The sequence below is a fragment of the Tamandua tetradactyla genome, chromosome 1, assembly GCF_023851605.1.
Source record: "Tamandua tetradactyla isolate mTamTet1 chromosome 1, mTamTet1.pri, whole genome shotgun sequence".
NCBI lineage: Eukaryota > Metazoa > Chordata > Mammalia > Pilosa > Myrmecophagidae > Tamandua > Tamandua tetradactyla.
Window position 1 is genome coordinate 66,153,993 of NC_135327.1, and position 27,898 is coordinate 66,181,890.

At 45.5% G+C, this 27,898-nt stretch overlaps 1 protein-coding gene and 1 long non-coding RNA gene across 3 annotated transcripts in view; one reads left to right on the forward strand and one right to left on the reverse strand.

Moving 5' to 3' along the window:
• Positions 1 to 6,929, forward strand: part of OGDH (oxoglutarate dehydrogenase) — a 136,221-nt gene extending 129,292 nt beyond the window's left edge. For both annotated transcript variants that reach the window (XM_077118310.1, XM_077118299.1), the window contains exons 15-23: positions 18 to 168; positions 456 to 583; positions 790 to 968; positions 1,747 to 1,818; positions 2,448 to 2,576; positions 3,601 to 3,673; positions 4,654 to 4,817; positions 5,067 to 5,221; positions 5,331 to 6,929. In XM_077118310.1, coding sequence (XP_076974425.1) covers positions 18 to 168; positions 456 to 583; positions 790 to 968; positions 1,747 to 1,818; positions 2,448 to 2,576; positions 3,601 to 3,673; positions 4,654 to 4,817; positions 5,067 to 5,221; positions 5,331 to 5,451 — 1,172 coding nt within the window. In that variant the 3' untranslated portion in view covers positions 5,452 to 6,929. The remainder of the gene's footprint in view (positions 1 to 17; positions 169 to 455; positions 584 to 789; positions 969 to 1,746; positions 1,819 to 2,447; positions 2,577 to 3,600; positions 3,674 to 4,653; positions 4,818 to 5,066; positions 5,222 to 5,330) is intronic.
• Positions 6,930 to 7,987: 1,058 nt separating this feature from the next.
• LOC143648412 (uncharacterized) overlaps positions 7,988 to 27,898 on the reverse strand; it is a 45,779-nt gene continuing 25,868 nt past the window's right edge. The window contains exons 2-5 of the long non-coding RNA XR_013158544.1: positions 11,915 to 11,982; positions 10,089 to 10,192; positions 9,285 to 9,387; positions 7,988 to 8,528 (exon numbers count right to left, since the gene is read on the reverse strand). This is a non-coding gene — a long non-coding RNA (uncharacterized LOC143648412). The remainder of the gene's footprint in view (positions 8,529 to 9,284; positions 9,388 to 10,088; positions 10,193 to 11,914; positions 11,983 to 27,898) is intronic.

A 27,898-nucleotide genomic window follows, 5' to 3' on the forward strand; every position in this document is an offset into this window, starting at 1 on the left:
GCTCAGTGTTTCTTCAGGGCTCAGACGCATCTTGAAGACCCGTGGAGAGCTGGTGAAAAACAGGACAGTGGACTGGGCCCTGGCTGAATACATGGCCTTTGGCTCACTGCTGAAGGAGGGTATCCACATCCGACTCAGTGGCCAGGACGTCGAGCGGGGCACCTTCAGGTAAGCTCACACCAGAGTCAGGATAGGAAGGCTTCTCTTTCAGAAGAAAATCATTTCCAGAAAATGATTCCAGAGTTCCCTGTATCTGGGCTGCAAGGAGCCTGTGCCCTGATGTGCTCTGGGCCGCTTCTGTTAAGAGCTGGGTGTGTCATGCCCTGAGCTGCCTGGCAAGTAGTATAGGGTGTTGGGCCTGAGGTCTGGTCATATCCGTTAATCTCTGCACATGAACCCTCAGCCCAGGGAGCGGGCCCAGGCTCCAGCCCACTCACCACTGTGTCCTACTACAGCCACCGCCACCACGTGCTCCATGACCAGAATGTCGACAAGAGAACCTGCATCCCCATGAACCACCTCTGGCCCAACCAGGCTCCCTACACCGTCTGCAACAGCTCCCTGTCTGAGTACGGCGTCCTAGGTGAGTGCTCTGGGCCTGTGTGCCCCAGGGGCCAGATTGTGTGGATAGGCGTGTGCTTACAGCCCCTGCTGAGACTGCCTATCTGCTAACCTCCCCTCTCCTGCCTTTTAACCCCTCCTCATGCTGACCCTCCCCTGTCTTTAACCCTGTTTTTACCTGTGGCTGATGCTCTGCGTGTGGTTCTCTCTCCCCCTCATCATTTATAGGCTTTGAGCTGGGTTTTGCCATGGCCAGCCCCAACGCTCTGGTCCTCTGGGAGGCCCAGTTTGGTGACTTCCATAACACAGCCCAGTGCATCATTGACCAGTTCATCTGCCCAGGACAAGCCAAGTGGGTACGGCAGAACGGCATCGTGCTGCTGCTGCCCCATGGCATGGAGGGCATGGTGAGCTCCCTCTTCAGGACCCAGGAAAGGGCCTGCCTCCTTCTGGGGTCCTCAGGTGGGCTACCAGAACCCCAGCCCCAAAGACTGGCCCTGGAGCCAGCCAGCATACGCCAGCCTCCTGTGGGCTCTGCTGGTGCTTCCTGTTGAATATCCTCAGGTCCCTATCTGTCACTTTGGAAAGCAAGAGGCAGGTCATGTGGATTTAGCCAGCAGGCCCCACCCTCCCCATCCCTCTGCCCCACCTACCCCCCTCCCTGTCCCCTATCCCTCTGCCCATCGTTCTGCCTCATCCTTGATCATAAGCAAGCAGTGCTACCACTGTGCTCATGCTACTGGCACACAGGAATTCCTGTATCATCCTGGGAAAAGTTAGTTTCCTTAGATACTCAGCACCCACTCCCTGCTGCTCAGCCTGCTCTGCTCTCTCATCCCACCCAGCCCCACCCTGTTTGAGGCTGTCCTAACTTCAGAAGGCACCCATGTGACATGGGTCAGACTGTAAGATGTGCACTGTTCTAAACTCAGATTTGGAAAAAATGTGAGCCTGCCTAAGGTCCTGAGATAGAACTAGAGCCCCAGGGTCCTGAGTCTTGTCCTAAAAAGCAAATGTCCCCATGCTCCATGAATGGGAAGGAGGGTAAAGGATTGAACTCTGACATGAAAAAATATAATTTGGCATTTTTTATACCAAAACTCAGAAAGTTGACTAAGGTAGGGAAACAGAGGAATGCTGCTGTTGGCATACGAGAAGTTCCCAGACTCATTCCTTCTGTTCCAGGGACCAGAACATTCCTCAGCTAGACCGGAGAGATTCCTGCAGATGTGCAATGATGACCCAGATGTCCTGCCGGTAAGTGGAGCAGGCCACCTTGTGGTTATCTTGCCCACCCTGGGAACCCTTGGCAGGAGCCCAGGAAGAGATGTCCACCCTATCCCCTGCCATACTCCCCTCTGGACGAGCTAGGGAGCTGCTAAAGGGATCACTGGTCTTCCTGATAGCCTGGTAACTCCTAGAGTCACCTGGGTGAGGATTTGCTCTCAGAGAGGTGGACAGATGTAGCCAGATGCCTTTCTGCTTTCCCTTCAACAAGAAACTTTTCAGAGCACAAGACAAGGAAAAACCCAGGAATTACTTCCTAGCCTCCTATTGCTGTGAAAGCTGTAGCATAAACTTTTAGGGGTGATACTGCTCATATTGTGATTCAGGTAAAAATACTTTAGAGGAAAGAACTTTGGGGTATTTTAGTGAAACTTGAGCTCAAAGAAAATTATGGGAAAGTAAATTTCTAAAGGAAATTAATCGGAGAGATTGGGCCTGAGAATCCTATTTCTGAGGATGGGGTGCCATTGACCCGAGCTGCCAGATGTGCTCTGGTTTGTATCCTCTTGTGTCTGTGCCCTCTGTGTCATCCAGCACCCTCCATGGGGATGGTTCTTAGGGCGGTCGCTGGCCTCTGGCCGTCCTTTTCCTTGCCACAGGACCTAGAGGAAGCCAACTTTGACATCAATCAGCTGTATGACTGCAACTGGGTTGTTGTCAACTGCTCCTCCCCCGGCAACTTCTTCCACGTGCTGCGACGCCAGATCCTCCTGCCCTTCCGGAAGCCGGTCAGTTGCAGGGCCTCTTCAGCCCAGACACGGTCTGATTTGAGGGATGACCTAGGGGTGCTGCCCCTGCCCCACAGGAATGAGGAAGTGCTCCTCAGAGCTCATCCTGCTCTGGACTCCTTAAGTGGGGCACCTCCCAGAACACGGGGGCAGGGAGCTGGGGCTCCTCTTTCCTTCTTCACTGCCGGCTGCCACAGGTGGAGCGGTCCCAGAGGACTATTCTTTCCTTGGTCACTTACATTCCACGAGCACCTCTTGTCCTCATACCCAAGGCCTGGCATATATATGCTGAGCTCTGGAAGAGAACACAGCTCAGCAGGGGCCCAAAGGAGTCAAGGGAGCAGGGTAGAAGGAAAAGCTTCCCTTCCCCTGAAGCAGAGGAGAGAGTCAGGTGGTGAAGGGTAAGTAAGAGTTGAGGGAGTAGGAGTTGAAGGACAGATGGGAAAGAGTAGTCCAGAAAGGGGAGGAAATGTATGGAGCATCCAGAGAGATCAAGCCTGACTTGTGCCTGCTGGGCTACAGGACAGTGCAGGACGCATCCTCTGTGTGGGCTCCCTGGCAGCCTGTGGGCTGTAGACACTGTGCCATCATGATAGCCCTGGGAGCTGCCTGTGGGCAGCTTAGAGACCAGAGCATAAATTCTCTGGAGTGTCAGGGAAGGGTTCAGGGCTTTTTTCTGGGGTGCCAAGTACAGTCCATGGAAAGCCACTCTGCAAGTCACTGGGCCCAGGGTAGAGGAGCTAGGGCATAGAGGAGAGCCAGCACCCACACAGCTGGAGCAGCCTGCAGTGAGGGAGAGTCCCAGCTGGTGGCTCCTCAGTTAGTGCAGAAGACAAGATGAAACGTAGGGGAATGGGTAGCTTTCCTTCTTTTCTTCTTTCTGCTGCTTCTGACATGAGAACCATGGAGGTCTACATTTGGAGAGGGTAGGTTATCAGGTTCATCATCCTAAGGGGTTGAGGCTCAATGGCCTCTTGCTTTTACTCTCCCTCTGGAATCCTAGTTCTGTGCTACTCTGTTTCAGTTAATCATCTTCACTCCAAAATCCCTGCTGCGCCACCCTGAAGCCAGAACCAGCTTCGACGAAATGCTTGCAGGTATGAGGCCAGTACCTCCCTGGGAAAGAGTAAGGACTGGAGTTCTTTGCTGCTGCTCTGTAGGTTTGCTTGTTACTCTCACTGTGACCTCCTGACATATATTTTTGCCATGGAGTAAACGCCCCACAGATTACATTCTAGGCAGCCAGATGTGGAGCATCTGGGGCCTCACAAGGGTCTGGTCACTGGCAGCCTGTGGAGTGGCCACTCCACCTGTGTACACAAGAGGGCTCTTTTCAAGGCAGCCCAAAGCACCTGAGACTGAGAGACCTGGGGTGACTCATGGCAGCTCAGATCCAGGGATCCCTGGCAGGCATTGTGCCCATGCCCAGCAGGATGGGACAGGATGAGGTGTGGTCACAGTACAGCATCCAGCCATGAAGGAGGGCTATGAGGCTAGCAGGCAGGGGCGATGTGGAGGTTTGCAGGGGGACAGCAGCAAGCAGGCAGGGGGACAGCAGCAAGCAGGCAGCCAACAAGCTTCAGGGGCCCTAGGACTCTGGGTACAAACCCACTTCCTTCTGCTCTTGGGGCTGCCAGCACCTGTAGTCCTGGGTGCAGTGAACCCATGCTTGGACAAGGTTTCCTTTAGTCTGCTCTGCTCTCCTAGACACCATCCCAGCCTAAAGACCGTAGCATTTGCTGCGGGAGTGCTGTGAGCCAGTATGTAAAATCGTGAAGCATGTGAACTGAGCCTGAGATGGGCTGCTTAATGAAGAAAGTGGTGTCACTCGTTATTGGAGCCCAAGATTGTCTACTAGGCATGTGCTGATACTCCATCCCTTCACAGCACGCTCTGGGTACAGGATTCATCATTTAAATGCCAGGGTGCTGGCAGCTGGGGCAGACACCTTTGATCCTGGGAAACCACTGGCACGTCAGCTGTGCAAAGGCCTCTGGGCCTTACTGGGCCAGACAAGAGCTCCTGGGGCTGAGTTCCCTGGACAGAGCCGGTCCAGCCCACGCATATTCTTTCCTAGGAACACACTTCCAGAGGGTGATCTCAGAAAACGGCCCTGCAGCACAGAATCCAGAAAATGTCAAGAGGCTTCTCTTCTGTACTGGAAAGGTGTACTATGACCTCACCCGGGAGCGCAATGCTCGAGGCATGGAGGAGGAGGTGGCCATTGCCAGGATCGAGCAGGTGAGGGACAGGTGGTGTGAGCATCCCCCTCTCTCTGCTCCCCAGAGCACTTGAAGGCTTTGCGCACTGAGACAGAGAATACCAAGTCCCTACCCTTCCCCTCTTCTTGGGGAGAGACTCCCTGCCTCAGGGAGCCCACGTATAGGACGTCCCGTCCTGTAGTCCACCTGACTCTTTCGCCTAGGCCTTGGCATGTTCCTTGTACCTGGAATGTTCTCCTTTAACAATTCCTACCTTGCCTTTCCCCAGCTGTCGCCATTCCCCTTCGACCTCCTGCTGAAGGAGGTACAGAAGTACCCCAATGCTGAGCTGGCCTGGTGTCAGGAGGAGCACAAAAACCAGGGCTACTATGATTATGTGAAGCCAAGACTCCGCACAACCATCAGCCGCGCCAAGCCTGTGTGGTGAGGAGCCCTGCCCCCTGCATCATGCTGCACTGGTGGGCAGCAGCTGGGACCTCCTAGAGAGCTGGTCCCACTCAGTCAGCTCAGCCCTGGCCACTCTCCCTCGCAGGTATGCCGGCCGAGACCCTGCTGCTGCCCCTGCCACTGGCAACAAGAAGACCCACCTGACAGAGCTGCAGCGCCTCCTGGACACAGCCTTCAACTTGGACTCCTTCAAGAATTTCTCCTGAGGTGGCTGAGCCACCCTCTCTCCCACCCATGACTGCCCCGCGCTCCCCAACTAAAGCAGAGTGCCTCAGCGCTGCACGCCCACCCTTCTCACTCTCGCACACTCCGCCTGCCACTCTCCTAGCACCTAGCTTATCATCCCCCTCGAGTGCTGGGCTGCCCCCCAAACCAGGGCCTCCCAGGCTGTACTGGCCTGTCCCACCAGGAACCGTGGAGAGCAGGAAGGAGAGGGAGTGTGAGGCCAGCTGCCCCCTGGGAGGCCCGTATCCTGCCCCTCCTGCCAAGCCTCAACCCCAGGCAGGGAAGAGGGCGGTGAGGCTTCACCCCTAGCTGGCAGACTTGCCATGCAGCCAGGGAGGAGGCTTCTGTGTCTGGGACTAAGGACTGAGTCTTAGAATCAATGGAGTTGGGAAAGACCCTGTAGCCTGGATCAGGTCTAGTCACAGCTTTCAGGGCTGTATAGAGGGTTGGCTCTGTCTGGGGCTCTACCACCAATGAGACTAAGGACAGGGCAAGGGGGCAGCTTTACTGACCCACCCCAGAGAGAAGACAGGTCACTTTAAGACTAACCAGAATCCAAAAGTAGACCCTGTGTTGCCTCAGTGTCCCTTCTGGACCCCTTGCCAGTTTCCCTATGTGTGGGTGAGGCATGCTTCACCCTCCTGGGTACCAGGGAAGGGCCTGGAACCCAGAGCTACAGGCAGGCTGTGTCCTGAGAGCCCCCCACTCAGGTCTCTGTCGCCTAAAGGGTGCAGCTGCTCTGGGTCGCAGCTGCTAGAGGGCCTGAATTTGTGTCCTGCTTTCTTACTCATCCCACTTCCCTCCCCCACCTCCCCGTCCCTTGCTTCATCCCCTCCCTCCTTCACCTCCATCCCCTCCCTCTGCTTCCTCCCTGTCCCATCCCAAACTTCTCTTTTTTTTCCTTTTAACAAAATGGAGACTTTGATGCATTATTTCCTTTGCTGTGCCAAAGCAGGTCAGAGGGGGAGAAAAGGGGCCAGGGGAGGGAGGGGCAGGGGCATGGCCGAGTGGCCAGCTGCCCTTCATCACCATCACTTTGACTCTCTTCATAGTGACAGATCTGATTTATTTATTTTGGTTAAAAAAAAAAACAAAAATAACTTTTCATTGTATTCGGCTTGACCCATAAAATAAGTTATCCTTGGGCCTGTCTGCAATGTCATTCTGTTTGCTTGGCTGCTCAGCCCGAAGGCAGAGGCAGGGGATGGGTGTGTTTCTGGCATGAGCTTGGACAGGGCAACCAGCCCAGTACCATCCAGCAGAAATGAGCCTTTCTCACCTCTGTCCTCATCTCCCTACTCTCAGTGACCCCTTCTGCAAATTCCCGTCCAGGCCATAGTGAACTGAATGGTTTCTTCTCCTTCCTGACAGCAGAGCACCTCCTTAGTGTTACCCAATTGTATTTGAGTACAGCCTTTTTAAAAAAATTTTTTGAGCAGTCTCTGCTCTCAGATCTGAATCCTTCTACCCAGTGTACTTAATTAATGTAAATAAGCCTACCTTGCTGGGGTGGGGGGCTACCTAGATGAAAGGCTGGGGTTGCTCGTTCATCATGTGGATTTCCACCCACTCCACATATAAAAGTAGCTCTGTAGTCTATGCAGCTGGGTTTGAGCCTGCCTGCCCAGTGGGGTCACTTACTAAATCAGCTCCACTTACTAATGAGCCTAAGTCCAGGCAGCTTGCTAGACCTCTGGGTGGCCAGGCACACCACCCAGAGCCACAGCTGTCCCCAGCCCACAAGAGCCATCCTGAGCCTTGCATGCCGAGGCCCCACCCATGAGGAAGAAGCAAGGAAAGGACCAAGGTGGAGTTGAGGAGAAACGTCCCAGCAGCCACTCCCTTTCCTTGAGCCCTTATTGGGGGCTCCCCAGATCTGTCCTGAATGCTCCCTCACTACACAAAGGGTCCTCCAGTCAGAGCCTGACTGCCAGGTGTAGCTGGTCTCTGCGTTGGGAGAACACCTGTCACCTACCTGCCGAAAGAGTCATTGAGGGCCAGGCACACCAGTGTATTACTTTCTGTACTAGGATCAGTTCGTACCTTCCCTGCTTCTGTTCCTATACTCTGCCTTTGGGGGTGAGGAGGTGGGATGGGGATGGAATTAAAGCTAAAAGAGGGGGAAACCGCTCTTTCTCCAGGAAGGTGCCTGTGATGCTCTCACCTGGCCATTTTCAGTGTTCCACATGTGGCCAGGATTTCATAAACGGCTGGCAATAGAATCATCCTGCAATCTGCATAGAGAATTGCATCTTTTGTTTCACCTGTGATCCGAAAGCCACTGGAAAGATGGTGTTAAGTTTTCCAACTGCTATGAAAAATGCCATACAGTCCATAGATTTAACGAGAATTTATTGGCTTAGAGTTTCAGAGACTGCAAGGCTTGCTTCCAAAAAGTGGCGTTCTGGTTGGCCGCCATGTTGGGATTCCTTGGCTTTTCTGTTACATGGTGATGACCTCTTCTTTGTCTCCTGGGAACTGTGGACTTCTCGCACCCCACCCCCCCACCCTGCTTCCTCTATGTCTGAATTATTTGCCTATAAAGGCTTCCCATAATGCAGATTAAGACCCACCCTCATTCATTTAGGCTACACTTTAACAAAAAATATCTTCAAGAGCACCTATTACACCTATTACAGTGGGTTTACCCCCACAGTAATGTGGATTAAACCAAGTAGATATCTAAATTAGGGGTATGTAATGCAAGTCACCACAGATGCTCATGATGAAAGATGGGTAGAGAAGACAGAACCCAAATACTAGTGCAGGTCTGTCAACAGTTGTAGTGGAGGTGTCAGCAGCATGCTCTGGGTAGATGGGGACCAAATTGGCCGTGCAGGATTGGGGGGCTTCATAGAGAGGAGGGCTCTAGCCACAGACCAGAGCAGCCACAGGAGTCCTGCTCTCCTGGCTCTTCAGGTGGAATTCGCAGCCACGGGCACAGGCTGGTCCTCTGGAATCTCCACACAGCTGGGGCATGGGAGAGTCTCCATCAGTCATCTTCCTGCAACCACCACCGCACATGGCCTCAGCCAAAGAGACCGTGAGGGTCACGGCTCTGGAAGGACAAATCGGAAACCACTGTTAGGGCTAAGTCCAAAGGGAAATCACATGTGCACAATTGTGTCATGCAAATGCTTCCTAGTTATATTTGTTCTTTACATTTTTTTATTGTTCTCTTTCCTAAAATTGGAAAAGAATGATTGCTAGAAGAAAGTTCATGTAACCTAGGAGTGTCCTGTATATTTGAACAAGACTTCAGGGACAGTTGTATACTGGACCAGGATGAATATATATATATATTTAAGTGAATCTATAATACAAGCAAAGAAACGTTGGGGAATAAATCAGAGTGGGGATTGGCGAGGCAAGAGGGACAGAGGCAACATCGACTTACAAGGAATGGGAATTGAAATACACATCTGAACTTAGCTGCCTGATGCTCATTTTATGAACCAGAGAGAAGAAGACAGTTTTATTTTTAGGAAAGAGGGAAGGGACTTGCCCGGGCCGCTGAGTGAGTCAGGAGCAGAGCAGGCCAGAATTCTAAGAAACTTGCCACAGCCACAGTTCCTACAAAGCAGGAACAAGAATCTAGACCAAAATGTCTAGCTGTTCCACTTGTTATTGGGTCTCCGTGGTGACTTTTTGGATATTAATGAACAGATAGGGAAACAAATCGGCAAGACTTTGCCAGCTGGAGAAGCAGCTGGCCTGGCCCAGCAAGTGTGTGTGTGTGGTGGGGGGGATGGTGGAGTAGGCTAAACCCTAAAAGCAGCCTGATGTCTATTAGACTTGAATCAAGTTTTGTTACCAGTAGCCTGATGAAGACCGGCTTATCTCGCTTCAGGAGACTCAGTTTAATGGTTTCCAGCATCCGTTAAAGCTGCCTCCACCTCCAGGCTTGGAGCTCCTTCCTGAGTGAGAGCCATAGAATACTCCAAGCTGGCCTTAGGGTTGAGTCCCAGTTCCTACCTTGTATTTTTTTTGTGTGTGTGTTTTAAAACACAGGAAGGCAAGCTGCGCTTCCCCTTGGGTTTTCCCATGTGACTCTGATTAAGCCGTTAGAGAGGGTTTCAGATTTTTCTTGCAGAAATATGGAGTGTTGGAGTAAAGGCCTAATTGCTCATTTCTAAATCTAGTGGTGTAGCGAGTTCCCCATTTGCGGTGGTATTCAGTTGGAAGTACTCTGCAGGATTCCGACTGCCAGCAAGGGGGTTTGCATGCTCGTGGCCACCAAGCCGGGCTTGGGCACCCACCTTGATACCACAGTGGTGCTGGGTTGGATCGTCTGCGCACTTTCATCCAAGACCGTCCCGGTAACGGGGTTGCCTCCGGCCCTGCCCGCCAGGGGGCATACGGTTTCCCCCCATCCCGGAGTCCCTGAGCACCCTTGTATCTGTCTGTTTCCAGGGCCTGCAGAGACCCTCGTCCTCTCTGAAATTGCCCCAGACCCTCCAGCCTCCCCGGGGGTCGAGCCTGGAACTAACGCAGTGACTGGGGCAGACAGGCGGCCTCCCTTTCCTGCCCCTGACTGATTCCCTGCCGGATTCACGGAATCGAGTCCTGCGTGGGAAGGTGGCTGGTGAAGCGGGAAACTACTGCTCGGGGAACTCACCCTGAAGAGTCCGGGGGTGTGCCCGTCGGTTCTCCGCCACTTGGGAGGACCCCGCGGTCCTTCTGTCCGTGACCTCTCCCACTGGTTTGGGAATCACACTCCCCCTAGACCCAAAGTTCAGGCTGAGAATAGTTATCACCCCCTGGGTTAAAAAAGGGGACTGAGTTGTCGATCAAGTTGTTTGTGCCTCCTCCTAGAGTTAGCATATTTGTTGGGGCCAGAGTGTCACCTCTAGGGATGGCCCAGCCCTTGAACCCAGCACACCGTCCACTGACATTGCCACTGAGAAGGAAAGACATAAACTCCACTAGGGCTCTTCTTATTTCTCCTTTAATGTATTTCTTATAGCGTCAGGGGTGACAAGATCTTTTCTTTCCCTGCCTGATAACCCATAGGACTTTCTGTGCTATTATAGTGCTTACAGAGGTCTCCCTGGAGGAAGGCAGGGGTTGGGGCAGAAGGGAGGACAAACCCTGGCATGCTCACTCACGCATTCATCCACTTATTTATGCCACAAAGATCTAGTAAGTGCTGGCCATATTTCAGGCACCTTTGAGTGGTCAGCCCCAGATATGGTCTCTACTTTCACAGGACCTCTAGTCTAGCAAAATTCTCAGACAGATGTGACATGGCTATCCTCATGGATGCTATGAAGGAAAGGTTCATGGCTCTTTGGGAGGTGGGAAAGTGGGACAGCTGCCCATGATCTGAAGGGCTGGTAGAAGCTAACACAGAGGCTGAGAAACAGAATATGTGCCAAGGTCCTGTGGCGGGGAGAGCACAGCTTGTCAAATGGCCTGAGGCACATAAGAGGTACAGGGCCCAGGAGAGAAGGAGCTGCCCACACCAGCTAGAGGTCAGAGTACAGGTTTGGGAATCAATTGTGGAAGGCCACTCATTTATTTTAAAGAGGGAGTGGCATGATTCAGTTGTTTTTCAAAGTCCACTGGTGGCACGTGGAGTACAGACTAGAGAGGGTTGAGTATGGCAGCCGGTGGCAGTCTACATCACCCTGCACTAGAGCAGGTGCTGGGGAGCAGTGGGCAGGGTTCAGATATCCTGCAGGAGGCAAACTAGAACTTGAGGATCGTGTAGACGGGTGTGTGGGCCACAGAGCTGTCAGGAAGGGCTCTTGGAAGTGTTGAAGAAACACATTGGGAGCAGGAGGTATTGGTCTGAGTCTCTAAGTCCTCTGTGGTGAGGGTCGCGGTGCAGAGCCCTAGGTAAGATCACTCTGGAAAGGAGAGGGGAGACAGGCTGAAGGCCATGACCTATTTGCCAATGGTTTCTGCAGAAAAGGGGTGAAGAGTACAGGTCTCCAGGGCTCCCCGCAGACATCCCTTGATGTCTAAGAGAACCCCTCCCCCCCACTCCAAATTACACCCTCTCCCTAGGTTTTCTCCATCAGCCTAGCCAGCAACGTGGAAGTTAGGTTGGCATGTCACCCCTAGCTTCTCCATCTCTCAGTTCCCTGGCCTCTCCTACTGGCCTAGGGGCTCCTGGCTGGCTCTCTGGCCCCATCTCTCTCTGGGGCAGCAGGAACTGCCTTCTTACTGTAAAATGATCTCTTTAAAACTCAAATATGATCCTGTCTCTCCCTGAATAAAGCCAGTGGTTCAGGTTCCTGTGGGGTCCGGTTTCTTAGGTGGGAGGGAGGGAGGACAGAAACACGAGTGTTTCTCCTGCCCACCCTGAGCTGTTCCCTGCAGCCCAGGTTCCCTGGGGGCCTGGACAGAAGCCAGATATCCCCTTCTCATTCCGTGTGTATATGTGTGTGTGTCCCTCCACCACCACCCTGCCTGCTATACTTGTGTCACAAGCTTTACCTTGATTGCTTTGGGGCCTCCAGCATCGATGCAATAGCTGTCACATCCAAGAGGCTCACTCAGGGCTTCTGGAATGAAGAGGTAGATGTTCACCCATTGAATTTTCCCTCCATTAAAAAAGCTGGTAATGAAAAATCTGGCCAAAAGGCTGGCAACAAATAGGCAAATGGTGGAGGGCTTTAAGAATCTGTTCTGAAAGGTTGAACCAGCCCCTGAAGACCACACAGCCAGGCCCAGCTGAGTTTTCCCCAAATTCCCCAACATGGCATTAGGGCCTGTTACTGAACTGGCTCCACATCAGATACTGGGTAGAGAAATGAGGGTCCTGGGCTGGCGGGAGAAACGCAAGAGGTTTGGGCATCCATGCCTGGCTGTGGGACCCAGAGGTCCTGTATTTGCTCTTTGGGCCTGAACGCTCTTCAAACTTTGTATTCATTTTGAAAGTTCAGAGAACCTTCTACTTCTCTGAAGCCCCCAACCCAGGCTAGATACTTCCTCCTGGGGGCCTCCTCGAGCTTTTCCACAGGGACCTCCCAGAACGTAAACATGGCACTGTCTGGACCTGATGGCTCAAACAATCTTGGTGGCTTTTCCTTGGCCAAAGCCAGCTGGGCCTCTTCAGTGCTATGTCCTCCCCTAAACCAGATGTTATTCTACCAGTAGAAAGATGCACAGGATGGATCATTGCTTTAAATGCAGAGCCCTTTTATAATAATTTCAAATCCCTTATAATTATTTGCACACCTCCCTATGATCATTTGCAAATCGTAAGGCAGGTTTGTCTGAGAGGGTCCCAACAGAAGAATGTCTGGTGGATCAGTCCAAGAGGAGGAAAGGTCTACCATGGACTCTGCAGGCAGAAGGCCCCTGCTTATGTCCAGGAGCAGGTGCACAGTCAGCACAGGTCAGCTTGACATGGACAGTGAGGGAATTAGATGAGAGGATTTGAGAGTGAGAAAAGTCCTAAAGTTTATGGGAATGGGGTTGAGATTGGGTTATATAGCAGCAGAAAGTGATGGTACAATCCGTAGCTAGAGAAATGGTGAAGAGAGAACAGCACTCCAGGACCTTCAATGGGCAGGCCTTGGTGGGCTGACGGCAGAGCAGGAGGCGCTGCTGGAGAAAGGCCAGATGGCCTCCAGGATATAAGCCCGAAGGACTTGGGGAGGGCAAATTCGGCCAGGGGTGGTGGCCATCTGAGGAGGTCCAGGTGTCAGGGCCACTGCAGGAAAGGCACCGCCCTGGGAAGGCAGAGGACTCAGCACTGGATATAGCCACACAGAGTCATGATTCCCTCAGCTAGGACTGCCTGGAGCCCCAGCTGATGCGGCTGACAGGCTGGGGGCTTGGGTCAGAAGGTGCTGTGTGTTGGGTAGAAGACAGCAGGCAAAGGATGTTTTCGTTTACTAATGCTGCTGGAATTCAATATACCAGAAATGAATCAGCTTTTATAAAAGTGATTTATTAAATTTCAAGGTTACAGTTCTAGGGCCATAAAAATGTCCAGACTAAGGCATCCAGATAAACATACCTCGACTCCAAAGAAAGGCCGAGTGGCATCCAGGCCTCTGTCACATGGGAAGGCACATGGCCGGCGTCCTTTCTTAGCTTCTCTTAACTCTCTCCAGGTTCTGACTTGCTTCGCATCTCATGGAAAGGTACATGGCGGCGTCTGCCAAGCTCTGGTTTCTATCTAGCTTCTGTCGGTTCTTTCAGCTCCTGGGGTCTCCTAGGACTTCTGCATTTCCAAACATCTGTGTCTAAGCTTTCTTCTTCTGTGAGCTCTCTTAAAGACTCCAGTAAACTAATAAAGACCCACCTTGAATGGGTGGAGTCACATCTCCCTCTAATCAAGAGATCACACCCACAGTTGGGTGGATCATATCTCCATGGAAACAACCTAATCAAAAGATCCCACCCGACAATAAGTCTGCCCTGAGACTGGATTAGGATGAAAAGAACATGGCTTTTATGGGGTACATAACAGTTTCAAACCAGCACAGTGGAGAAGAGGTGGGGGGAACTGACACAAAGGGCCAGGGTCCCCAGGGCCAGCTGCATCACCCATCAATACAAATGCATCCTCATTAGGCAACCCCAGGCCTTTCCACCAGCCCAACAGGTCTCACCACCTGGTGCCAGGTGACAACGTTATCCGAAATGGGATGGCCAGGGAAGGCCACTCTGATATGATGACAACACATTCCCCATGAAGCCTTGCTCAAGTCCCACTGCTCAGACTTGTGGATTCACATGAACTCATCTGTAAATAGGACCTTAGAAGGTGAGGTCAAATGAGACCAGGTGGGCCTCAATCTAATGTGACTAGACCCTTATAAGCAGAGTAAATTTGGATGCAGTTAGGAGTAGGGACAGAAGGAGAGAGATGGCCATGTGATAGAGGCAGAAATTGAATTATGGATTGCCGGCAAGCCACCAGCAGAGCACCACAGACTTTGGAGAAGGCATGGCCTGCTGACCCTTGATTTTGGACATCCAGTCTCCAAAATTGTGAGACCATAAACTTCTGTTGTTTAAGCCAGCCAATGTGATATTTGTCATACCAGTTCTAGCAAACTGAGACAGTGACAGAGAAGCCAAGACCCAGAGCTCTGGTTTGCAAGGTATGGTCTAAGAATCTTTGGAGGCCCTTGAGACCCTTTCACTGGGTTAGTGAAGTGAAAGCTATTTTAAAGTAATAAGCACTGCTTTGCCTTTTTCTCTGCATGGAAATTTGCCCTGATAGTGAAAGAGCAGTGGTGATAAATCCACTTACTCCCACAAAGGCTGGGGCTGACCTGACTTGGCTGTGGCATTTTGCACTGCTGGGCACTTGCAGTAAAAAGTCAATTAATTAAAAATGCCAGATTCACTTAGAACATCCTTGATGAAGCAATAAAATCATCCATTTTTAATTGTTATTAATTATTAAACCTCTGCCCTTTGGTAATATTAATATTCAATGTGACAAATGGTAAGGACAAATAATGTATACTGAAGCACAAAGTCTGTCTCCAGGAAAAGCACATGTGCAATTATTAGAGTCAATTCACCATTTTTACTAGAAAGAATGACTGACATACAAACTACAGCTATTCACACTTGGGTATTTGGCATTTATTTTCTCTAAAATGAAAGAAGTGAAACTGCCACTTCCAGTAAAACAATTGACTGGCAATACTTGTTACTAATGATAAATTTCAGACTTTCTCAAGAAAATGTGAATTTCAGAAAACTTGTATCTGCTTCCATGAGCTTGACAGTTCCCAGTACATTACAGTTTCCTATGAGTTTGGGGGTGATACTAATATGTAATGAGATGGGGGTGGAGTGAGAGGAACACATAATTTTTGATACCTTACACTGAAATGAGTCAGAATTTGGATGGCATTCAAACTCAGTAAATCATATTCCAAATAATCAATGCATGATTACAAAATCACACAAGAAAAAAAGATCCATTTAAAGGGGAAAGAGACCAACAGATGCCAAGCTAACCAAGGGCAAGATGTTCATAGATGGACTTCCAGATTCCACAGCACAGCTCACCTTAAAAAAAATATGTCTGGGTGGTGTGATGGAGGCATGGTGGCAGAATTCTCACCTGCCATGCCGGAGATGCAGTTTCAACTCCCAGTGCCTGCCCAAGCAAAAAACAAACAAACCAAACAAACAAAAAATGTCAATACCCTGCACTTAAAAAAAAAAAAAAAACCCTCAGTTGAGTTTGGGTTTGCAAATATTTTTCCCCAGTCTATAGCTTGTTTTTTGATCGTCTTAACATAGACATTCACAGAGAAAATGTTTTTAATTTTGCTAATGACCAATTTATTAATTTTTCCTTTAATGGCTTGTTCTTTTAGGGTCCAGTCTAAAAACTCACTGCCTAGCCCTATATACTGAATATTCTCTCCTATGCATCTTTTCCTAAAGTTTTATAGTTTAGTGTTTTATATGTAAGTCTGTGATCCATTTTAAGTTAATTTAAAAAATATTATTGTGGTAATACACAGATAACATAAAGTTCGCCATTTTATGAGAAGGGAAAAATCCAACTTCCCCAGGTAGAGAATTCCTGATATTCTCACAAGCAATGGGGACAACCAAAGCAATAGGATGAGCTCTCAATCTAGGGGGTTGTTCGTATGAACTTATCCCAGCAAAGGCTAGGCTAAGCCTACTTAAAAGTAGGCCTAAGAGTCACCCCCAGAGAACCTCTTTTGTTGCTTAGATGTCGTGTCTCTCTCTCTCAGCCAACATGACAAGCACACTCGTTATTCTCCTCCTCTTTATGTGGGACGTGACTCCCAGGGGTGTGGACCTTCCTGGCAACATGGGATGGAAATCCAAGAATGAGCTGAGACTCAGCATAAAGGAATTGTGAAAACCTTCTTGACCAAAAGGGGGAAAAGCAAAATGAGGCAAAGTAAAGTGTCAATGGCTAAGAGATTCCAAACAGAGTCGAGAGGTTATCCTGGAGGTTATTCTTACACATTAAGTAGATATCACCTTGTTAGCCAAGACGTAATGGAGAGGCTGGAGGGAACGTCCTGAAAATGTACAGCTGTGTTCCAGTAGCCATGTTTCTTGATGATGATTGTATAATGATACAGCTTTCCCAATGTGACTGTGTGATTGTGAAAACCTTGTGTCTGATGCTCCTTTTATCTACCTTATCCACAGACGAGTAAAACATGTGGCATAAAAATAAATAATAGGGGGAACAAATGTTAAATTTAGATTGAAATGTTAGTGATTAATGACAGAGAGGGGTAAGGGGTATGGTATGTATGAATTTTTTTCTGTTGTCTTTTTATTTCTTTTTCTGAATTGATGCAAATGTTCTAAGAAATGATCATGATGATGAATATGCAACTATGTGATGATATTGTGAATTACTTATTATACATGTAGAACAGAATAAGCATATGTTAAGAATGTTTGTGTTTGTTTGTTGTTATATATATTTTTTTATTTTAAATTTAATAAAATAAATTTTAAAATGATACCTGGACTCTGAAGAATGGCTGCCAGAATAGGGAGCGCCACTGTCAGCTGGAAACGCATGTGGCTGGTGTCTGCTTATTCTTGCTCCTGGTTCACTGCTTTTAGCCTCTGATTCCAGTGGCTTTCTCTCTGTGTCCTGTTGATCCTCTCTTAGTTTCTCTGGAGCAAACTCTGGATCTCATCTCTTAGCTTCTCTTGGCTCTCTCCAGGTTCTGGATCCTTCAGATTCTGTGGGTCCTTGCTTAACATCTCCCAGGGCATTTCTGTCTGAGCTTTCTCCAAAATATTTCTTTCTTAATGGACTCCAGTAAGCAGATTAATATGCACTTTGAATGTGCTGGGTCCCATCTCCATTAAAACATATTAACCATAGGCCCCACCCAATCATAGGTCTGCCCCCCACAAGATTGGATGAAAAGAACATGGCCTTTCTGGAGTACACAACACATTCAAACCAGTAGATGTGGAAATTAACAATATACTCTTAAACATCCAATGGCTTAAGGGGAATTTAGAAGCAAAATTAGTAAATATCTTAAGACAAATGAAAATTAAATTCAACATACCAAAACTTATGGGATGCAGTGAAGGCAACACTGAAAGGGAAAATTTATCACTGTAAATGTTAATGCTTACATTGAAAAAGAAGAACGACTTCAAATCAGAGCCCTAACCTCAAAACTGGAAGAACTAGAAAAGGAAGAGCAAGGTAAACCCAACGTAAGCTGAAGGAGGGAAATAAAAAGAGATTAGAACAGAGATAAATAAAATAAAATAAAAACACAGAATCAACAAATCCAAAAGCTGGTTCTTTGAAAGGATCAATAAAATTGAAAAACCTTACCTAGACTGACAAAAGAAAGAAAGAAAGAAAAAGAACACCAATAAATAAAGTAGAAATGAAAAGTGGGGCATTACTACCAAGCCCACTGAAACAAAAAGGACTATAAGAGGATATGACAAACAACAGAATGCCAATAAACACACACACACACACACACACTACCTACATTGTTTCAAGAGGAAGTAAACAAACTAGTAAAGAGATTGAATCTGTCATCAAAATTCTCCCAGTATAGTACATTTCCTAATTTAACTCTTATAGTCAGTTTAGTTGAACACCATAAGTACATGGAATATTGAATAGGGAGTGAGATTTTGTTGGTTTGTACAGGTTAGTGTGATGCCCTGATAAATCCCAGAGTGATTTGGGCAGTGAATAAAGAAGTATTTGTGGGGTCCCTTGGGGGAATGGGGATAAGGGGAAGTTCAACTTCCTCATTTGGAGAATTTCTGATATTTTCATAAGCAGTGGGGACAAACAAATCAATAGGCCAAGGCCTTGATCTTGGGGTTCACCCCTTTGAAACTTATTCCTGCAAAGGATAGGCAAAGCTTACTTAGAATTAGGCCTAAGAGTCACCCCAGAGGACCTCTTTTGTTGCTCAGATGTGGCCTCTCTCTCTCTAAGCCAAGGCAGCAGGTGAACTCACTGCCTTCCCTTTTATGTAGGGCATGACTTCCAGGGGTGTAAATCTCCCTGGCAACATGGGACAGAAAGCCTGGGATAAGCCAAGATCCAGCATCAAGAGATTGAGAAGCCTTCTTAACCAAAGGAGGGAAGAGAGAAATGAGAAAATAAAGTTTCAGTGGCTGAGAGATTTCAGAGTCAAGAGGTTATCCTGGAGATTATTCTTATGCATTATACAGATATCCCTTTTTGGTTTATAGTGTATTGGAGTGGCTAGAGGGAAGTACCTGCAACTGTTGCACTGTGTTCCAGTAGCCTAGATTCTTGAAGACCATTGTATAAAGATACAATGTTTACAATGTGACTGTGCGATTATGAGAACCTTGTGTCTGATGCTCCTTATACCCAGGGTATGGACAGATGAGCAAAAAAAAAAAAAGCATAAAAAAATAATAGGGGGGAAAAGGTTAAATAAATTGGGTAGATGGAAACACTAGTGGTCAATGAGAGGGAGGAGTAAGGTTTATGTTATATATGAGTTTTTTCTTTTTTCTTTTTCTGGAGTGATGCAACAATGTTCTAAAAAAATTATCATGATGATGAATACACAACTATGCAATGATATTGTGAACCACTGATTATGCACCATGTATAGAAAGCATGTGTGTGTGAACATTTTTCTCAATAAATAAAAATGAAAAAAAAATCTCCCAACAGAGAAAACCCAATGACTAAATAACTTCAGAGGGGAATTCAACAAAACATTCCAAGAAGATTCAAAATCTTCAACAACAACAAAAAGCTTGAAGAGGAGGGAACACCCCTTAATTCATTCTACAAGGCAACATCACCCTCATACCAAAGCCAGATAAAAATAACACTACAGACCAATATCTCTTATGAATATAGACACCAAAATCCTCAACAAAATATAGCAAATTGAATCCAATAGCATATTAAAGGACTCATACACCATAATCAAGTGGGATTTAACCCGGTATGCAAGGTTGGTTCAACATAAGAAAATCAATTTATGTAACACATCACTTCAACAAAATGAAGGGGAAAACTTCACATGACAAATTTTAGGATCGTTTCTCGATAAAAACACCTCAAAAAATAGGAATAAAAGAAACTTCCTCAACACGACAAAGGGCAAATATGAGACACACAGCTAACATTCTACTTAATGGTGAAAGACTGAAAATGTTCCTTCTAAGATCAGAATAAAACAAGGATGTCCACTGTCACCACTTTATTCAAAATTATACTGGTATTTCTTCCAGAGTAATTGGGCAAGAAAAAGAAATGAGGCATCTAAATTGGAAAGGAAGAACTAAAAATTTCACTATTTACAGATATGATTCTACATTCAGAAAATCCTGAAAAAGCCAGAACAAAGCTCCTAGCCCAAATAAATTAATACAGCAAAGTAGCAGGGTACAATATCAATACACAAAAATCAGTAGTGTTTATATACATAAGCAATAAACAATTGGAAGAAGAAATCAAGGGAAAAATTCCATTTACAATAACAACTAAAATAATCAAATATCTACTGTGCTTCTTTGAAACTGTTATGTACCTCAGGAAAGCCATGCTTTTTAAATCCAGTCATGTGCAGCCAGACCTATTGTAGGGGTGGGAACTTTTGATCAGGTTGTTTCCATGGTGATGTGACCCCACTCATTAAGCTGGGTCTTAATCAGCTTACTGGAGTCCTTTAAGAGGGAAACATTTTGGAGAAACTTAGATATAGGTATTTGGAGATGGAGATAGAAACACCTCAGGAGATGCTAAGCTAAGAAATGAAATCCAGAGTTTGCACTGGAGAAGCTAAGAAAGGGGCCACAGATGCTTAGAGAGAGAAATCCAGTGGAATCAGAAGCTGAAAGCAACAAACTGGGAGCAAGAAACAGCAGATGCCAGCCATGTGCCTTTCCAGATGACAGAGGTGTTCCAGATGCTGGATGCCTTTCCTCCAATAAGGTATCCTCTTGTTGGTGCCTTAATTTGGACATTTTCATGGCCTTAAAATTATAATTTGTAACTTAATAAATGCCTTCTAGAAAAGCCAATCCATTTCTGATATATTGCATTCTGGCAGCTTTAGCAAGCCAAAACACCCAGGAACAAATTTAACAGAGTGAAAAGGACTTTTACACAGAAAACTACAAAACATTACTAAAAGAAATCAAAGAAGACATAAATAAATAGAAGGACATTCCGTGTCCATGGATAGGAAAGCTAGATATTATTAAGATGTCAGTCCTACTAAGTTTATAGATTCAATGCAATCCCAATTAAAATTCTAATAACTTTCTTTGAAGAAATGGAAAAGCCAGTCATCAATTTTTTGTGGAAGGGTGAGGGGCCCTGAATACCTAAAGCCGTCTTGAAAAAGAAGGATGAAGTTAGAGGACTCACACTTCCTAATCATAAAACAAAATCACAGCAATCAGAACAGCATGGTACAGACACAAGGATAGATATTTAGACCAATGAACTGAGAATTCAATTGAGAATTCTTTGGGCAGAAACACCTATCACCATCTTGAATCCCTGGTCAGGCCAGGAGTGACTTCCCAGCACTGCACCAAGGACTCAACCGCAACACATTTTATTGAATGGGTGACATTATCAACATAGCAAAATACAACAGCTACTGAAAACCTCTCCCTGGAGATTCAGAAAAAAAATGGACAAATCTCACTTGTTTAGAACTCTGGAAAAAGTAAAGACTGGAGAAGGCTCCTATAAAAGCTGAATCAAAGAAAGAGAAATATATAAGGTAGGAAACTTCTGTCCCTAGTCCCCAGTCCCTCCCCCTCACTGGATCCCACCCAGCTCAGGAAGTTCCCAGAGGCAACAGCCAGGATCCCTCCCACCTCCCACCAGGGACACAGACCATAAAGTCTCTCACAGTAGTGAGACACCCCCCACCCCCCTGTACCCAGACCCAGAGACCCAAGTCCACAGGGACCAACAGCAAGACTTAATCCACTGGGGAGGGCAGAATATAAAAGGGCAACAAGGAGGAGTTTCCAAAATGGAGGCTTAGGGAGGGAATGGCAGACTCTGCCCCCAAAGCAGCAAGCAGCCAGGCAGAAGCTGTCAAATCCACTGTTTGGGGACCAAGGGTCAGGGGAGGACATTTCAAGGCCCAGGTCAGTAAGGAATGAAGACTCTGAGAAAACATGGACATAGGCTGTGTTTCCAGCCCTGGGTCCTGGTGCCCATTCCCCATCCCTGAGGGAAATAGCACTGGGCAGCCAGATCCTTGCTTACCAGGTGGCTGCTAACTGGGGCAGCTGGGGGAAGTCCTCTGCTGCAAGTAGACTGCGGGCATACCCCAAATCTTGGCCAGCAAGAGAATACTTCAGTTTCAGCCTTACCTAGCAGACAATGTGGGGCTCCAGAAGGAAAACAGCTTATGAGGATGATTAAGTCACTGAACAGTGCCATCTTCTGGCAGGGCCAGAAAGTGCAGGGGAACTGCAGGACTTGATTAGGCCTAATAAAAAAATAAGCGAGAGTTTAAAATATTCATAGATAAACAGAAGCTGAGAAAGCTTGTTATCAAGAGACTGGCTCTTTAAGAACTACTAAGGGAAGTTCTGTTGGCTGAAAAGACAGGAGAGAGAGGTCTAGAGGAGGGTACAGAATTGAAGAGTATTAGTAAGGGTAACTGAACGGGTAAAAAGAGAAAAAAGAAAATAGACCTCACAAGTAAAAAACAAAGGATAAGATGGTTGAAATAAGGACTGCCTTTACTGTAATAACTTGAACATTAATGGTTTAAACTCCCCAATCTAAAGACACAAATTGGCAGAATGGACTTAAAAATATGATCCATCTATATATGCTGACTGTAGGAGACTCATTTTAGACCCAAAGATACAAATAGGTTGAAAGTGAAAGAGTGGGAAAAATATTCCATGCAAGCATTAACCAAAAGAAAGCTGGAATAGCTATATTAATATCAGACAAAATAGGCTTTAAATGCAGAAATGTTATAAGAGATAAAGAAGTTCACTATATATTAATAAAAGGAGTAATTCACCAAGGAGAAATAACAATAATATAATTATGCTCCTAATTAAAGTACCCCAAGGTACGAGGCAAACACTGGCAAAACTTAAGGAGTAACAGATGACTCTACCACAATAGTGGGAGACTTCAAAACACCACTCTCTCCAATAGACAGAACATCTAAACAGAGGATCACTAAAGAAACAGAGAACCTAAATAATATGATAAATGAACTAGACTTAACAGACATATATAGAACATTGCATCCAAAAACAGTAGGATATACATTCTTCTCAAGTGCTCATGGAACATTTTCCAGGAGAGACCATATGCTGGGGCACAAAGCAGATCTTTATAAATTTAAAAAGATTGAAATCATACAAAGCACTTTCATTGATCATAAGGGAATGATGCTGGAAATCAATAACAGGTGGAGAACTGGAAAATACACAAATACATGAAGGTTAAACAACATACTCCAAAGTCGAAGAAGAAATTGTAAGAGAGATTGATAAATATCTTCAGATGAATGAAAATGAGTAATGTATTAAAACTTATGAGATGTAGTGAAGGCAGTGCTGAGAGGGAAATTTATAGCCCTAAACACCCACATTGAAAGGGAAGAAAGAGCTAAAATCAATGACCTAACTGAACAACTGGAGAAACTGGAGAAGGAGCAGAAAAATAATCCTAAAGCAAGCAAAAGGGAAGAAAAAAAGATTAGAGAATAAATTAATGAAATGGAAAATAAAAAAGCAATAATGAGAATCAATAAAACCAAAAGTTAGTTCTTTGAGAAGATTAGTAAAATCAACAACCCCCTAGGTAGACTGACAAAGACAAAAAGAGAGAAGCTGCAAATAAATAAAATCAGAAATGAGAAGAGGGACATTACCCTGGAAACAAAAATAGGTGGAACGTTTGAATGAGGTTATTTCAATTGAGGAGTTGCTCCAAGGTGGGTCTTAATCCTTTTATTGGAGTCCTTTATAAGAAATGAAACTAAGAGAAGCTTCTAGAGAAATGCCCCAGAGATGCTCTAAGTCCCACAGAAGTTCAGAGAGGAAGCCACTGGAACCAGAAGCTGAAAGCAATGAAACCCAGGAATGAAGGACCAGCAGACACTGGCCATGTGCCTTCCCATGTGACAGAGGTGTCCCATATACCAGCAGCCTGTCTTTAGAGTCCAGGTATCATCCTGCTGATGCATTGAGTTGGACATTTTCATGGCCCAAGAACTGTAAATTGCAAGTTTAAATCCCTATTGTAAAGGCCAACCCTTTATAGTATATTGCATTGCAGCAGCTTTAGCAAACAGAATCAACAATATTGTAATCAATAGCACTGTTTCATATGTCTGAATGTGATTAAAAGAAGGAATGCTAGATTGTACATATGGTGACAGAATAAACAAATTTTAAAAATTCTTGGAAACTTGGAATGCAAGGGTAGTTCAGTGGTAGAATTCTTGCCTGCCATGCAGGAGACCCGGGTTTGATTCCAGCCCATGCACTTCTCAAACAAACAAACTAAAAATAACCAACAAAAACAAATAAACAATATTCAACAAATAGTGCTGCAATGATGGGATACTCACATGGAAAAAGAATGAAATGTGACCCTGTCATACAGCATACAAAAAAAAAATCCTTGGAACTATGATACACAACAGTGAACCCTAATTTAAACCATGGACCATAGTTAGTAATACAATGATAAAACTGTGGTTTCATCAGTTGTAACAAGTGTTCCACACCAGTGCAAGATGTTGGTGATGGGGTGGTGTGTGGGAATCCTGTATTTTATGCATGATTGTTCCGTACACCCACAACTTCTCAAATAAAGAGAAAAAAATTTAATCCATCCTGGGCCACACCTTATCTGAAATAACCTCATCAAAAGGTCCTATTTACAAGGGTTCACACCCACAGGAATGGATGAAATTTAAGAACATGTTTTTCTGGAGTACATAGCTCCAAAACACCACAATCATTATATTTAAAATGAGTTTCTATTAGACAGTGTGTTAGTCAGGGTTTCTAGAGAAACAGAACCAACAGGACTGGCAAGTCAAAATTCCATAGAGTAGGCTGCAAGTTGGAAACTCTAATGAAGGCTGAGGTGAGTTCTCCAGAAGTTGGCTGATGGAAGTAGAGGCAGGAATTCTTTCTGACTTCTGAAATCCCCCAGTACTGGCTTTAAGACCGCCAACTGACTGGATGAGGAGAATTCCCTCATGGTTGAAGTCAATCTGCTTTGTTCTTTGAAGTTCAGCCAAAGATGCAATCAACTCACTATAGATGCTAATCTATCTATAAAATATCCTCCCCATAATAATTAGGCAAGAGCTTGCTTAACCAAACAGGACACCATAACATAGCCAGGTTAATACATGAAATTAACCATCACAGTCAGCACGTAGTTGGATCATGTATTTTATCCACTCTGACAACAGCTGTCTTTTAATTGACATATTAAGGCTATTTACATTTAAGGTAATTAATAATATGTTAGGCCTTAAATATGCCATTTTGTTTTTCCAATTTATTCTGTTTTTCATTTCTATGCTTTCCTTTTATTGCCTTCATATAGATTACTTAAGCGTTTATTAAAATTATATTTTTATTTGTCTATAGTGGCTCTATGGCTTTAGTGCATGCTCTAGTATTACACTATATGTACATAACTTATCACAGTCTACTGGTGCAGTCTATACATCAGTTCAAGTGAAGTATAGACAGCTTATCTCTCTTTATATCCCTTTATCCTTCCCATTTACATGATATTATATTTTATTTAAATATTTCTTCTACCTACATTTAAAACCACATCACTATCAAACATAATTTAGAAAATTCAAGAGGAGAAAGAAATTATGTTGTATTTAGCTCTATTTTGCTTTCTATGTCCTTTCTTCCTTCCTGATTGTTTTAGCTTCCTAGGGCTGTTATAACAAATATCACAGACTGGTTGGCTTAAACAACAGGAACTCCTTGTCTCACAGTTTTGGAGGTTAAAAGTTCAAAATCAAGGTGTTGGCAGGGTTATCCCTTCTCTGATGTTTGTAACATTCTGGTGGGAACTTACCAGCAATCAGCAATTCAGTTTCTGCTTCCATCACAAGTCCATCTCTCTCCTTTTGTCTCTTATACCTACTTTGTGTGCAAATTTCCTCTACTTATAAGGACTCCAGTCATACTGGTTTAAGGCCAAGCTTGATTCTATTTGGCCTCATATTAATAGGATCTTTGAAGATCCTGTTTGCAGGTGGGTTCACATCCATAAGATTGGGGGTTAGCACTTGAGTATGTATTTGGAGGGGGCAGGATTCAATCCATAACTCTGTTCTATCTTTCCTTCTTTTATAATTTCCTTTCTGTTTAGATCATTGCCACTAGTTATTCTTTTAGGGTAGGTCTGCTGGTGACAAATTATCTTAGTTTTCCTTCCTCTGAGAATGTCTTCATTTTCTTTTCACTCCTGAATGATATTTTAGCTGGATATAGGATTCTGGATTGACAGTTCTTTCTTTCAGCACTTGAAAAATGTATCACTTCCTTCTGGCTTCCATGGCTTCAAATAAGAAGTTCTCTGGAATTCTAAACAACACTTGAGTGCTGTTTCTATTTCTGTTTTGCTGCTTTCATGAATTTTTCTGTCTTTAGTTTTCAGAAATTTGATTATGATGTATCTTGGCATTGATTTATTTGGGTTTATCCTCTTTGGGATTTTCTCAGTATCTTGAATCTGTAGGTTTCTGCCTTTTCCAATTTAGGGAGGCTTTTGGCCATATTTCTTTGAGTCCTTTCTCAGCTGCCCTCTTTTCACCTTTCAAAACTCTGAAGACAATGAATGTTAGATCTTTTGTTATAGACCCATATGTCCTTAAAGTTCTGCTTATTTTTTTTTAGAATATTTGTTTCTCTGTTGTTCAGATTGGGTAATTTCTGTTGTTCTATCTTCCAGCTCATTGATCTTCTGTCAGCTTCATTCTGGTATTGAGCATAGCCACTGAATTTCTTTTGCTTCAGTTTTGTATTTTTCAATCCTAAACTTTCCATTTGGTTCTTTATGTCTTCTATTTCTTTCTGAGGCTTTTTTGTTTCCAGCATGTTCATAAAGGCTTCTGAAGAATTTTATGATAACTGATTTAAAATCTTTGTCAGATAATGCTAATATCTATGTCATCTTGGTGTTAGCATAGCATCTATTAACTATATATATATTTTAAACATAAAAATATGCAAACATGAACATTCTTACCATATGATCATTCCATTCTTGGTATACAATCAATAACACAATATCATCACATAGTTGTATAATTCATCACCACAATCACCTCTCAGAAATTTGCATCAATCCAGAAAAAGTAATAAAAGAAAAAGAAAAAAAATTGTACATAACATACCCCCACCCCTTTCCCCTCATCAATCACCAGAATTTCAATATAATAAACTTATTTATTTGATTTTTTTATTTATCAAACATCACATACAAACACAAACATTTTTACCATATGATCATTCCATTCTTGATATATAAACAGTACCTCACAATGTCATCACATAAATGAAGGCTGAGATTGGGTGCCAAAATGGCAACTTAGCAAGGTGTGTGATTTAGTTAGTCCTCCAGAACAGCTACTAAATAATCAGGAATAGCACAGAACAGCTCCTGGGGCCATATCAGTGACAGAACATACAGTGTACCCAGTCTGGACCAGCTGGGCTGGCTGCAAGCCCCACAAGAAACATGAGTTCCCCAAGCCATGGTGGCTGGCATCCCTCCCTCACAGGCTGCTTCCCAGAGGGGAAAGGAAAGAGATATTACCAGCAGCAGGGGCTGAGCACAACCAAACACCAATTGTGGAATTAATTAACAAATTCTAAAAACTAAAAATAGGCCCCCAGCTCAGGTGAACCTGTTCAAAGCTGAGGTTGCTCATTTTTGCCCCGGCACCAAGAGGGCAGGGCTGACAGAAAAAGAAAAAAAGAAACAGAGGTTTTTGTGGCTGTGTTTCTACGAAGGCTTGACTGCCTTTGGATTCAGTGGCAGGACTTCTTGGGCTGCAACTGCCCCAGGCATAGGCAGAAACAAGCTTGTGTGAGGGCTTGTCTGGAGCCTATGCCTTCCCCAGGGGAGGGGTGAAGCCCAACTCAGATGGAGTCCCTCCCTTAATGAATTCAGACACCATGGCTTGGTAATTTGAAGCCATTGAAACCAGCCTACAAACTCTCCTCTGTCTCCACCATGCGCCCAGCAGGTAGAGTCTGCCAAAGTTAAAGGTACCACATCATCTTATGCTGGTGGGACCTGTAGGCAGAAAGTGCCACATACTGGGTAGGATAAGAAAAACAGAATCCAGAGACTTCACAGGAAAGTCTTTCAACCTGCTGGGTCACACCCTCAGGGAAAACTGATGCAGGTGACTCTTTCCTCTTGACAGGAGGCCAGTTTGGTCTGGGAAAATC